This window comes from Centrocercus urophasianus, unplaced genomic scaffold (genome assembly GCF_019232065.1).
Source record: "Centrocercus urophasianus isolate 14NV4802_14NV808 unplaced genomic scaffold, USGS_Curo_1.0 seq_10, whole genome shotgun sequence".
Classification (NCBI taxonomy): Eukaryota; Metazoa; Chordata; class Aves; order Galliformes; family Phasianidae; genus Centrocercus; species Centrocercus urophasianus.
This window is the reverse complement of record NW_024884142.1, coordinates 19,756,590-19,771,322: the sequence shown is the minus strand read 5'-3', so window position 1 is coordinate 19,771,322 and position 14,733 is coordinate 19,756,590. Positions and strand designations below refer to the sequence as shown.

Genomic DNA, 14,733 nt, shown 5'->3' with positions numbered 1-14,733 from the left:
TTGATGAAACAGGCCAGTGAAGTAGTAGATGTCTCATTCTTACATTGATGAATTGATCTAGTATTACATGTTTACTTCTAGGTACTTCTAGGTGCTTCACAGCAGTCATTAGCTGTTTCTTCCATATTTAGATGTATTTGTGCCCTGGCTGTTTCTCTTGTTCTATAGGAGCCATGCAGTGTGTTCAAATATCCTTTGAACAACTAGTTCCACAGATTTACTGAGCACAGCCCTGCTAAAATGAACTAAGGAGTACTGGTAGATGGCAAGCTGGACATGAGCCAGTGTGCCTTCATAGCCCAGAAAGCCGACTGTATTGTTTACTGCATCAAAGGGAGGGTGGTCAGCAAGTCAAGAGAGGTGATCCTGCTCTTCTACTCTGCACTGGTGAGACCTCACCTGGAGTACTGCATCTAGATGTGGAGTCCTCAGTATAGGAGAGACATGGACCTGTTCTATGAGGCTGCTTTATTTTTACTCGGGATTGAAAGCTAAGAACAGATCTTACATTTTGCAAAATTTCTTCCATTTTCTATGCTTGGATTTACTTTACCATCATTTCTGTTACCCATTTACTAATCCTGTCTACTGCTATTTGCAAGAAAACCTCAGCAAGGAAGAAAAAAAGAAAAAAAAGAATGCCCCTTTTGGGTTGAGATTGTATATTTGATATGTGATAGCCCTTCAAGAGGAGACATGAATATTTCCTTTTACTTTTCCTTAAAAACAAACAAAGAAACTCTTTATCAACATGCTTTTAATAATGAGAGAAAGGAAAATTATCCTCTGATCTAAATGATTGCATGACTCATTTAAAAATGCACTGTATTTGTTTGGTCTAAATGCTACTAATAGGTATGACCTTTTAAATCAAATACATGTAATTGTGGAGGAAAATTGAAATTCAGTTCTGAGGAAATGTGTACTTATTTGTTGCAGTCTTAATGACACATGTCTCCAAATGTGTTGCAATTAAGATTAAAGCAAAAATGGTAATTAGCCATTAAACATGTTGCAGAAGAAAGTAAACTAGTGAGAAAGGCAACTCAGCAGAAAAAAAAATGCTTAACTCTGTTGAAAAGCAGGACTAATAATGGAGTTTTCAGCACAGGACACTCTATTATGGGAACAGCTAATTACAAAACAGATAATAAGTAAGAAATGTAAGTGCTCATGATGGCAAAGGACTAAAGTAGATATAATGGAGCAATTACTTTTTCAGCACTCACAGTCCAAATCTCAGTCTCTGCTGTGCCAACACCCACGCTAAAAGGCAGACTTGTGGCTTCTGGTGGCATATATATGTGTTAGACCACAGAAGAATATCTCCTGTTCAACATCAGTTTATATCTGTTTTTGCCACTCTCTTGATGCTGAGCAGCCAAATAAAATTTCATTTAGGGAAAAAATAGAATGAGTGCAGTGAGCTGTGAAGGATGCTTTGTGTCACGTAGGAGCTTTTTATAATAGAGAAACAGTGTATCCATGCTTATGGTATATGGTCTAGGAAATAAGTATTGCCCCTAAGCGATAAAGAAAAAGGTTGACTTGGAATTGCTGTTGGCTTCCATATGAAATCTCTGTGGAACTTCTTTGGAAATTTTTCTGTTATTTCTATCAAGCTTGCTCTTGTTTCTAAAAATTAATGTCTGGATGGCTAAATTCAGGTGTTTCTGTCTCCAAAACTAAGCAGGTCAGTGAGCAGACTTTTAACCTAACCAACTGAAGTACCATCTCGACAGTCCAGGGTATGTTAGGCACCCACAAAGCACTGGCGGATGTGACAAGACTTGTAGGAGACCTATGACCTTCTGGTACAGTGCTAAAAACCCAAAATCATCTCAAAAAACCCTAGATGAGAAATCTGTCCATAAAAATTCAGTGAGGTATGTGCTGTAATTTCAGCTCCGCTTTCACTTTGCACCTTGGGATGCACCTTGATCCACAAGAAATATTTTCTAAGCTTTTACAGCCACAAGTACTTTGGGAATACTGCCTCTCTAAATCCAGTCATCTACAGCAGATCAGGGGTTTGAATCTCATTAGTTATGCTGTGAGAATGTTGTACAAGTACCTTGGTGACAGGGAGGAGATTTATGTTATGTAGATGATACAAAGTATATTTATTGCAAATGAAAATCTCTATGCATCTTTCCCTTACTCCCCCAAAAGTATGTGAAATCACAGTTTTTCAAAGGTTTGAAATATGATAACCTTTTTCCCTGGCGGCCCTACAAATAATGAGGGTATTTCTCTTTATCAGAAAAAGTTGATCATCAAGTTTTGTTTTGGTTTGGTTTTGGTTGGTGAAACAAAACTTTGCAGCATTATTTTTCTACATGGCAGGTCTGCTTGTGATGTAGAGATATCTGCCAACATGCAAATCAGAGTAAGAAAACAATAATCCTGGTATATGTTGTAAATAATACCTGTCCAATCTGGTAAATTTTAAGCAAATGAAAACAGGATCTTAAAACACAGAAGGATCTGTCTGCCTGAACTAAAGGTGACAATCAATATAGGCAAAAATGATATCCACAGGTTCAAGGCCATGAGGAAAAAATGAGTTTAATACTAGCTTTCTGTACACATTTCTGTATGTCCACATACATTAGTAATTTCTGTTGAGCTCTGATATATTAAAGAAAGATAGAAGAAGAAAACAGCAACAGAAGAATTGCATATTATTTATTAGGACCTACTGCTACTGTTTTCCTTAGTAGCATTTTTCTTTTCATTATTTCAGAAAGAGTGAAGCATAATTTTTATAACGAAATCTGAATTGCACAAATATACATATAAATTTATCTTCATTGTACAGTAGTTAAATATTTTTAATGAAAAAATGCACCTAAATAATACATTCAACTTTTCTTTTTGTCTGGTTTTACAGAAATTTATACAGGTATGGAGCGGTAATATAAACGTGTGATTTTCATTTGAAATTTGTGATGTGGATCTGTCCCTTTCTTTGTTCCATCACCGTTGCATGGCGTGCATTATTATATAAAATTAAGGAAATATCTTTTATTTGAAAGTGCCAAGTATTGCTTTCTGAATATTCTTCATTTAAAAAGAAATGATAACAAACCTGTTGATTTTCAATTTGTACAGATATCACTGAAAGAGATTTTTCACATACGCAGAATCACAAAGCTCTTCACATAAATTATAATTTGCATTCCACTGAAAATAAGGAATTCCTGTAAATTTGAACTGAAAGAAAAGATGCTGTATTTATAAAGTGTTAGAGTAATACTTGGCTTAGTTTTGAGTAATACCGATACATGCATGCTTCTGCAGTTATTTTTTTCTTCCTATCATATTCCAGAGTACGTTAGATTTTGTTTATGTAGATATACTGCGTTGTTTTCTTATGCCACAAGGCAGATGAAACTAAGCAGCTAGTTGATAAAATAACTGCAGGCTTCTCAGAGATATCTGTGAACTTTTCAAAGTTACAGAAAAAGACAATTTTGTACACTTATAGAGACAGTTTTTTTAATCTTTGTTTTTTGAGACATTTATTCTTTAGATGTTCCAAGACCTCAAAATTTAAGCACTTAACTGATTGCTTGTCACAGTTCCTGAGTCTTCCATTATTCTATGATATGTTAATGAAGGCCTCTTGTGATGGGGACTGTAGAAGGTTGATGAAATCAACAATACAGATTTCTCTGATGTGATCAAATTATTTTGTAGATTAAAATGCTTTCAAAAGAATGATGTTGGGAATACCATTAAATTGCCCATGAATTTGGAATGGGTCTTACTAGTAGATCTGGGATATTGACAGTTCATAGTTTCACAGTGCATCTACCTCTTCTGACCCTCATCTGATGCCCAAGGGTAGGTGATACTTCCTGGCTGGTTCATCACCTCTTGTCCATGCCTCCATATGGACCATGATGCCATTTCATCTGTCCTCAAAGCTTCCTGTCCTCGTGAGTACATACATCACAATAGTACTAGATCAGTTAATATTATTTAAGACATTGGTCCTCAAGTGACACTCTTCTTGATCCAGAACTAGCCACAGTTAATTTTCACTATATTCTCATAATCATGCCAGCAGTTTGCAATCAGATATATTTTGTCATTGATTCCTCTCCTACTTTTACTGTGAAATGCTGACTTTGAAAGCTGTTGTCAGATTTAATTCCTTAAAATATTTGTAGCAAATGGCTTTTTTATTAAATTATTTTTCCGAAAGAATAGCAGCACTGAAGAGATGCCATTTTTGATTATAAGAGAAATCTGTAGTACACATCAGAACATTTCATGCACAAATTTATGCTGAGCAAATAATAACAAACATCAATCGTTTTACATAAGAAAATGGAAACTTATGACAGGTCATTTATTTATTACATCATTTATATATATATATTTACTTTAATAATGGCTTTAACAAATCAAGGTATTATTCAGGAAGAAATCACCTATTTTCAGATTTCACTTATGATATTTACTATCCACTGTGAAAATATTACAAGTAAATGCTGTAGGAGAGATAATTGATTAGAACTAGTAGAATTATATTTCTGATCATGCAATATGCTTCTCATTATTAAACAAAATAAAAGTGTTTTCCAAATAAATTATTCATTAGTTGTTATATATTTTATGTTCATTGAGTTATATTCATTTGATGTATTGTGCCACTGAAAACTGAAATGTCCTTCAACTGTGTAAATTAATTGCTAGTCCATATTCTTTTGTGTTGGGTATGGTTTCTTACTAGCGGAGAGGCTTTAAATTCTCTGGTAAAGGCGATCTCTTCTTGTAATCAATAAAATATAGTCAAGACTTAAAACAGCAAAAATGTTAAACGTGTCTAATTGAAATGAGCACAGTTGGAAAGATATGCTGAACTTATTAATTTATTAATGAACTTCCATGTTTGACTCTTCCACATTTGATGTGTTGGACATACTTACTTCCTTTTTTCTGTCAGCTAACTATGTTTAGTGAACATCATCTTTTTTGTTCTACAATGGCAAATTTAAAAATCCTTATATGTGAGTGGGAGAAGACAGCTTATGCTGTGTTTCCTAGTATATAGCATTCCTTTCTGTCAAAAATCCCAGACTTTCAGAAACTTACCAGATGAAAAGCTCTCTAATATTTAGGTAAAAATAGGTGTAGAGTATAATTAATCAGCTACACGTTCACAATTACTTATTTCCTCAAAAATAGTTTAAATTTTATTAAAAAAAAAACAAAATAAAACAAAACAGAAAATGCAGTAGATGTGAATCTCTATTCTGATAAATTTACTTTCATAAACAAATGTTGCATCCCTACTCTGTCTGTTGCTTGATTTGACCAAGTAACCTTAAATGTACATTTACAGCCTGGTACAAAATGCTGATATGGCAGCAACAGCAGAAGGCCATTCATCTTACTAACTTATAACCACAACTGCCTGTTACCATCCTGTGAATATGTCCTTTTCCAAAACATTCTAATTTAAATCAGCAAACATAATTTTCTTGTATTCTTGCTGCTTACTAATTAGTTATTTAATAATGAATGATTTTCATGCTTGCATTAAAAATAATATAAATGCTTGTGATCCTCTGAATGAGGGAAGAGTGTTTTACATATTGATTCTCAACACTGACAGTAAAAAAAATAATTTACTCAAGGAAAGGAACTGAGTAGGTAAGATAAAATCTTCTTTTCTTTTATTTCCAGCCTCCTAGTTGGTATAGGAATGAAATCTCTCGCACTTTAGTCGCAGAGAAAAATTTTCCAAGCAGTGATATGCAGGAAAGCTGTGTGAGAGAAAAAGAGTTTGCATTTCCAATTAAGATGAGGGTGAAGTGGCTTGAAAGAAAGCACTGAAAAAACTATTTAGAATACTACATATATATATAGTATATAGTATAGTATCATCTGTTTTGGCCTCATTTGGTAAATAGGAATATTACCCCAGAACTTTATGACTAGATTTTAATTTTCAGTTCTTTATACTTGTAAGGACAACATAAATGTTTTTGCTCTATGTGCTGTAACTTCACTATTGCTAGAGCAAAGGCAGTAATTTACATTTCTCCTCATTTCTTATGTAGCAGGAAAATGTCCGTTTTGTCAGGGAAATATATATTTTGGTGTGATGTCAAATCAGTGCATACATCACTGAAATTCTTGCCCTTCTGGGAATGTACCAGCAAGAATCTGAAGAGGTATATATATGCTGCAGCTTGCAGAATAGCATGACTAGACTACAAAGAGGTCGTTTGAGATGTAAAGATCAAAACCATCTTTGGCAACAACAGCAGTGAGATGATGGAGTTTGTAATCCTAAAAGAATTAAGAAATGCATGTAGCAGGTCCTTGACATCACTGAGCTGACTTTGGTCTGTTTAGGGATCTCTTTTACAGCTCCCATTGGTGATTTCACTGAAGGGAAAACAGATTTATCTTGATCCTACTGATTTATCTTGAGGGATAAGTCAAAGTACAAACCTTCCCAATATACAGGAAATCAAGCATACGTGGCAGAAAAATTTACAAACTGGGAACAGAAAACCATGTGCAAAAAAGGTAAATGCAAGGAGGGTTGGAACAGGATGATCTTCGAGGTCCCTTCCAAACCAAGCCATTCTATGACACTATGATTCTATGACTCTTGTGATTCCATGATTGATTCAAGCTCCTTTTGTCAGAGTGCGCAGTGAAGACATCCACCCAGGGTTTCATTAAAAACAAAATGAAAAAAAGCAGAACAATAAAACCTTATCATCAGAACATAAATATGCCAATATGTGGTAAAACTAAATTTATGAAAGCAAAAGAAGAACATAAAAGTTTACGTTATCTCTTATTTTCTGAGTGGCCTCATCCCTTTGTCTGCCTTGAGATATTTATAAACATTAATCCGATTCCCCCTCAGTCTTCTTTTTCTCAGGCTGAACAGACCCAAGTTATTCAGCCTTTCCTCATAGAGGTGCTCCAGGCCCCTTATGATCTTTGTGGCTCTCTCCTGGATTCCTTCCAGGAGACCCTTGTTTCTTTTTGAACTAGGGAGCCCAGAATTGGACACAGTATTCTAAATGGGCAACAGGCAGAGTAGAGGAGAAGGATCAGGTCCCTCCACCTGCTGGCCACATTCTTTTTAATGCACCCCAGCACAGCGTTGGCCTTCTTGGCCGCAGGGGTGCGCTACTATTTCACGGCTAACCTGTTGTTCTCAGGAACACCCAAATCATTTCCTAAGAGGCTCTTTCCAGCAGGTTATCTGTGCACAAACTTATTCATACAGAACAAATATTTTTAAGTAAATGTAAAACTGTGCCTTTAGAGCATAGAACCTTTGTTTCTTCTCTGATTATTCACAAGTTGTGCATCAAGACTCTGTTATGCTCTCCTCTGAAAAGCAGTTAATATCCAGCACTGGTGAAGGATACTACAGTAGGCAAAAACTGATGCACTGTGTCCTGACCTCTGCTTTATCTAACAAAAGCATCTGCCACCAAATAATGTAAGAGGGCAAGCAACTCTTATTACCATCAACTCAGAAGAAAAATAAATACTGCATTACTGGACCATCTGACAGTTCCACTTGTGAACTATGTGTTAAGCTTATTTAGAGGGGTGAGAACTCCACTTTAGGAATCAGCGAGGTCTTCACTCACGTCAAGCTGTTGTGACATGAAGATGAAAACTTTTGGGCAAATCTCAGTAAGCCATATGCTAGCTTTTGTTATGCAATTTCAGGGAATTCCAAAAGTCATGTTGTGGCCTGCAAGAACACTGTACATCAGAGAGACTACTGGTGACAGAAACACAGGAAACAAGTGGTGCCATTTTTTTCTCCTCCATTAGTATCACTGCATTGATCAGATAGTTGATTGTATGTTGTTATTATTTGTAAGTTCTATTCCAATTCTATTCCTGCTTGTTTCTTTTGCTTTTGGAAGCTGCAAAGATAAACGCTGGCAGATATAGCTGCTTTAAACCAGTTTTGGATCACCCAAAAAAGGTTAAAGTCACAGTCTAGTAAAAAAGAAGGAATTGTTTATCCCTTTCAGGATTCATGAAGCACTCCAAAGATCCTTCTCTTTACTGCTGCCAGCCCTTAAATTAGGTTAGCAAAGGCCAGACCCTGGGTCCACCCCCTGCAATGGCACAGTTGAATTGCTTCCATCTGTGCTCTCAGGGCTGGCTATATCGCTTCACGAGGTGCTCAGTCACAGATTCAGGCCATGACATTATAATTCCCGTGCAGAAGCATTGAGAGTTCAGCCTTCAAATTACTCTGCCTTACAGCAAAGATTCAGCTCATGTAAAATCCTTGGGATGTTTTGGAGAGTATGTTTTTCATTATTAAGAAGACCCAGTGATGGCCAGTGGGCTACTATGTAAGTAACAGTCCCCATAGGATGAACAAACTGTGGAATAGGCCAAAAACATTTTGCCTATACTGGCAAAATACAAGCAAAGGAGAAAATACATCGGTTCAATTGACTTTGGCCTATACTAAGCACATCACAGAAGTGAGTATGATGGTTCTCTTTTGCCCAAGAGCCTGAATCATTTTAGTGACAACATATCTCGGTGCATATAGGTACATTTTTCAAATTAAACTTCAATATCATTCAGTCTAATGGTCATGTTAATACTTAAGTTTCACAATGAGTTTTTCATCCCTTCGCTATATCCTGTATTTTAAAGGATTGTTAGGCATTCAAACAAGCCACTGAATGGCACTCAATGGCTCTGTAGCCTGATCTCAATCACTGTGTTGTAGTTTTGTTCTTCTGAAACCATAAAAAATACTCAATTTGTTGCTCCAAAATCAGCTAACCACTTAACTGATTCAGTTTCCCAAAATTACATCCAATAAACTGTATGAATAGTCAGTTCTGTTAGCAATTGTATACAATATACAAAACTGCTAAATATTCCAGGTGACTGTCAATTACTTCTCAAGAATTCTTATCTGAACAAAAATTGGAAATTCTAGGAACTATAATACATCTCACAAATAGGGCTTCTCTCACATGCTGCGTGCAGACACCCAGCTGCTGGCAGCAGGGCTGCAGGGCCTTCTGTGAGGTGAGGCCAGGGCTGCCTGGCTCCAGCAGCCCACCACAGGACATAACTGGGCTCTGCATGCAAAAATGCTGCACAGCAGTTGCGTGAGAGGGTGATGAAAAATAATGTGAGAGAAACAACCCTACAGACACCAGTGTTACTGAAGAAGGGTGGGGAGGAGATGCTTCAGGAAGGACTGGCTGAGCAGCCAGAGCTGGGGCAGGAGCATAGGGAAGTGGGCAGAGGGTCTGAAGGACTGCAAACTGTGCACACCACCTTTGGTAGGCACAGCACATACACAGCTCACAGAGCACTAGCGGAAAGGCAGACAGGCTCCACAAGTCCTCAGAGAGCTGGTGCACAGCTGGTTGCAGCCCTGAAAGCCAGCAAAATCTGCCTGAAACAGCCTGAAAGAACAGACTTGCCTCCAGCAGTGGTGAGGGAAAGGAGAAGCAGCTTTACAATCCCATTTGATCTCTCTTATGTCTGCCCTCAGTGTTTTGAGGCTTTGCAGCTGGAAAACATGAATCAGCCTTGTTTATGTGCTTACAAAGTAAGATTCACTTTAAAGGACCTTTAAATCTTTTAAAATCTATTGCAAACTAAGGATTTAGATGAGGGCATCTGTGACCCAAGATCACAATTACACAATTCCCTAATTACCCCAGAGAAATGTACATAATCTATTACACATTAGAGTAGAATACAAAGAAACTGTAGGAAGTCCTATTTTGTATTTTATGTACTGTGGAGGTAGCCACTCATAAGTAAAAGCAACAACACATAATTTAATATATATTTAATAATACATTTAATAATACAAGGTTACTTGCACTTCATTTATATATCATTTATATACAAATTGTATCGTAGCTGTGATAATACCATAAAGAAGTAACAGGAAGCTGCAAATTAAAATTTATTTCTTTAAGTACAGTTTTTGAGCTATTTTAGTGGGCAAGGGTAAACAGAAAAATATAAATGGTATCCAAGTGCTATTTTGATTTTGAAAAACAATGTCATTATATAATCAAAACAGGAACAAATAATCCTTTTTGGTTTGTAAAAAAGCAAAGCAAGTAAGTGTTTCTGCATGGCACTGTACATATACACATCTCTGAGAGCCTCCAACTTAATTTTAAGCAGTAGTCTAAAGAAAATACAGCTCACAATAGGCAGCAGCTGCAGGGATATGTTCATTAGTTAAATGCTGACAGCTTTGCTACTTTTCTTTTCAGGTTCGAACTGTGAGTTTAGGCCTTGTGAGGCCAGTAATCCCTGTGAGAACGGAGCTGTGTGCACAGAAGAAATGAATTTGGATGCTTTTCCCCTTGGATTCCAGTGCCAGTGTGTGAAAGGTTTTGCAGGTCCACGCTGTGAGATCAATGTCAATGAGTGCAGTTCTAACCCTTGCCTCCATGGATACTGTTATGACAGTAAGTCAGACTGGTTACTTCCTTTAATGTAGAGTAGTCTTTCTGTTGAAGCATCTGTAGCTACTGAGCTGCTCTGGGGAGAACAGTGGATAATTTACTGAAATTTAGCTTGTCTGGAGTTCCACAGCCAGTGCCTGGAGGATTATTTTTGCCAACTGCCTCGACTCCTGGTACTGAGGTTTGTGTGTTTAGGGACAGCTAATGAGAAATTTTAATGAGATTTGTGCTGTCTCCTTTGATACCTAAATTAGCCAAATATATATATATATATATATATATAAATATATATCTTACACTGTGCATCTGATAAGAGAATAGTCAGTTACTAAAAAGGAGCTCGTAGAGCAATTAAGCACTATATGTGATAATTCTAACAAGTCCAAAAATTGCATTAATTATCAAACATGGAAAATAGAGTGTCCATTTACTATAATGTGCTCTGTATCATGTAAGCATGTAACTGACTCTTTTCCTGATAATCGTATTTGCATGCTTTAGAAGTAACCTAATGATGAATTACTCTAACATATTCTGTCTGGATCAGCAGGCTACACTGAATAGCAGGCAGTACTTAATGGAGTACTTAATGGAAAGTGTTGTGGGTTAAAACCTATCAGAACCCATTCTGTGCTTGGTAAACAAAAGGGAAAGTGGTAATTTTCAGAAAAACTTACTAACTCTCGTTGAAAAGGGGAATGATATCTGGAGGTCACATAGTTAAACCTCCTACTGGACTAATGTCTTTTTCTCTCTGAGTTTTCAAAGCCCTTAAGGAAGGATGGAAATTTCAGAAACACTGGAAAGCCTTTTCCACTTCTGCACTACTCTTGTAATTATTTCTATGCCCTCAATATCCCATATGGATCTTCTAAGCTATGATTTTTATCCATCAGCCCATATCACTAGAAAAAGGAATTCAGTTGTCATTTCTGTAACTGCTTTTGAAGTTATTATTTCTTAATTATCTAACTACTAACTTTTTCCTGAAGGGACTAATACATAGTGAGCCTAGCTGACTTCACCTTTCCCCATACTTGAAGCACTGGGCCAACATGAGAATTTCCCTGAAATTCAGAATTCTTAGACAAATTTACCAAAAATTGAATTGACTTGCTGTCCTAAAATTCTAACTCCAAACTGCTAAGTATATCATTGCCTAATACTCTCCTAGTTAAATAAAAAATAATTATGAATAAGCTTTAAGAATTCCATGTTTTCGTACATGGAAAAAAGATGATTGGCTTCATAATTTGTCTAGTACAGAGTGTCTCTTGAGAAGCTTAAAGATATTTTCTATTCACAGTATATTCACTCAGGAATATTTTTGAACTGGAACTTAGATGAGATGCAGTAAAGTTCTTCATGCCATATGTTTTTGTGGATGGTTTGGCTTTGTGGTACCTCCAAAACTGACTTGTACCACATGGACGTGTCAGTTCTTCTGCACTGCACTTTTTGCACTGACTGTAAAAAGCTCAAATACTGAGGAAGATGTAAAGCTCTGAGTGGATAAAAAATGCTGCTGCTCTGGAGGACTTAACATATTTGATGAATATAATAGCAGCTCTGTGTATAGACACAGTGACAGACTAGATTCCGTGGTAAATCTCAGAGATAATGAAGAACCCAGGGACCTCTTTGAGTTTATAGGAAATCCAGGCCTGCATGAGCTGCAATTATTGCTTTCACAAACTCCTTATACAGATGTAGCACTCTAAAGATTGCTCTCCCTTTAGATTATTAATGATAAAAAACAGATATAATTGTTTTTATTACCTTGCTAATATTGAAATGAGGCATAAATATCCATCGTAGGCTAAGCTGCCAAATTCTAGGCAAGTTTTTCTTTAATGTAGTGCTATAATAGAAGGCATTTCTTACAAAAATACAGCCTCATACCCAACCCCCCAAATGAAACAAACAAACAAACAAACAAAAAATTCACAACATTTAGCCATCCCAATCTCAGGCACAATGTAAAAGATAACATCTTATATACACAGCTTTATGAACTAAAATTCTTTATTAGCTCGTGAAATGTCATTACTTTTTCAGAAGCTAGTAAATGAAAATTCATTTATAATTCTTATCTTAAAACATTTGATTTTTTAAATTAAATGCAGTGCATAATATTGAAAAGGTGTTTTAAAGTAATGCATTTAATTTATTTCCATTCTAACATGTCTACACTTTTCATGTACACCATTGTGATGAGTAGTCATTACTGTGGCTTACTTAAATTTACAACATTCAGTTGTGATACTGAAGCAACCCTACTACTGAAATACTATCTCTGTTACAGTTGTCAATGGCTTCTATTGCTTGTGCAACCCAGGATATGCAGGACTAACGTGTGAGCAGGACATTGACGACTGCATAAACAACGCTTGTGAGCACAATTCTACTTGTGTTGACCTGCATTTGGTTAGTAAAAAATATTTTTTAATTAAGATGTTTGTTCAGTTCTGCCCAAAAGCTAGAGTTATGTGTTCAGGACTGTTCCAAGTCCTGAACGTGCACTTAATCCATACACCTATTAAGAGCTTTATATTTTGTCTTCCCATTTTTGTATTTTTTTTTAAATGTAGGTTTCCCTGAAAGTAATGCTTCCTATTTATTTGTGTGGAAACTACAACAGTCATAAAGAGCACAATAATACTCCTTGATAGAGCAAATTCTCAGCTATGAAAACTGTTTAACATAGTCACCGCCATTGACAATGCATTTTTACCCATGACAAGCAAGAGCCGCATGCAGTGCTTATAAAAATCCGCACCAGTGCAGGTGACCAACTGTCACTGTCTTTATTGCTCAGACACACCATCCACCACCTCACTGCTCACATCCACTATTTGGTCTTCATAAATGTTCAGCAAGCACTAGTGGTTGTCAACAGGTGCAATTTTTCCTGCTTGGAGAAATTCAATTCCACACATTTGCTTCATACACACTTCTCTGTCAGATGCCGTTTTGTCAGACTGCCCCTCTGCTGCCATCTGTCACATGACAGCAACTAATGGAATAATTGGTGGGAAGGTTCAACCTCTGCTGCCATGCTACCAATATGTGCTTCTGACATTGTGGACCAACATAGTAAAGTAGGAGGCATTACTTTCAGAGCAGACTAATAGAATTATTGTTTATTTATATTCATGCACGCAATGAATGTTTTTATCATATAAAATTTGTTATTGAGTCAATATGATTATTTAGGGAATTCAGTGAGGAGAATATTTTCAACCATAAACTTTTTCTGTGTTTGTGGCCTTATTTAGGTGACAGTAATACTCATTTACATCCATGACATTGTCCTCAAAGGGCTTAAAAATTCTCTTACTGTGCAATGTTGCTTTAATTTAACTACTTCAGCAATTAATTTCAAAACTATTCAGCTATATTAGTTCCTGAAACTTGAAAAGTGTAAAAAATAACAACTTCTCAGAAATAAAAAATGATTCCTTCATGGAAGGAAAAGAGAGAAACAAGCATCAGCATTTTTTAAAATTTGGCACCAAGCCTGGCCCCTGTTCTGTGTCACAATCCTCAGAAATCCTAAGTCAGAAACCAATTTGTTTTCAATGTACTCAATAGGAACACTAAGGCTGTATAGGACAAATATTGTCCTTCAGGAACATTCAAACTGTCAAGGAAATCAGCTGTGATCTAAAAAAAAAAAAAGGAAGAAAGATTGGCTTTTTAAAATTTCTTCTAATTTCTCCCAGCATGTTTGTAACAAATTTAAATTAACAAAATATTAAAGAAAGGAGTACAATTCAGATCAGAATGCTTAGCCAGAGATGATTTCAGCCACCCATATGCAGACGTCCACTTTGAGTGAACTGAACAGCACAGTAGATGCTCCTGACTGTATAGGCCCCATACGGCTACTGTCTGACTACTAATGCGGAGATAGGCACTCATGTTTCCAGCATTCCAGCTGAATTCCATCCAGGCAGCCCAGAACAATGGGAGGAATGTGGGAATGTGGTGGTCTTTGTTTGGGCTTTTATTATTATTATTATTATTATTATTATTATATTTTCTCTAGTATATAAAGTTTCTGCTAATTGAACTTTCTGCTAAATCCTGGTGGTAATCCAGCTATCACTATTTCCTAAACTTGAACAGAAGTTACATGCTTCAGTAGAATTTTCTCCAATAATATACTCTCATTTCCAGAACTGTTTCTTATTTTTCATGGTTAGAACACATAATACTTTCTGTAACTGTGCTTTGAGAACTAGTAAGTACT

The 14,733-nt window shown here is 36.3% G+C and overlaps 1 protein-coding gene across 1 annotated transcript in view; it reads left to right on the top strand.

Annotated features, from left to right (window-relative positions):
* Nucleotides 1-14,733, top strand: part of EYS (eyes shut homolog) — a 660,788-nt gene that overhangs the window by 149,211 nt on the left and 496,844 nt on the right. The window contains exons 12-13 of the mRNA XM_042829470.1: nucleotides 10,284-10,481; nucleotides 12,784-12,905. Of these exons, the coding sequence (XP_042685404.1) occupies nucleotides 10,284-10,481; nucleotides 12,784-12,905 (320 nt within the window). The remainder of the gene's footprint in view (nucleotides 1-10,283; nucleotides 10,482-12,783; nucleotides 12,906-14,733) is intronic.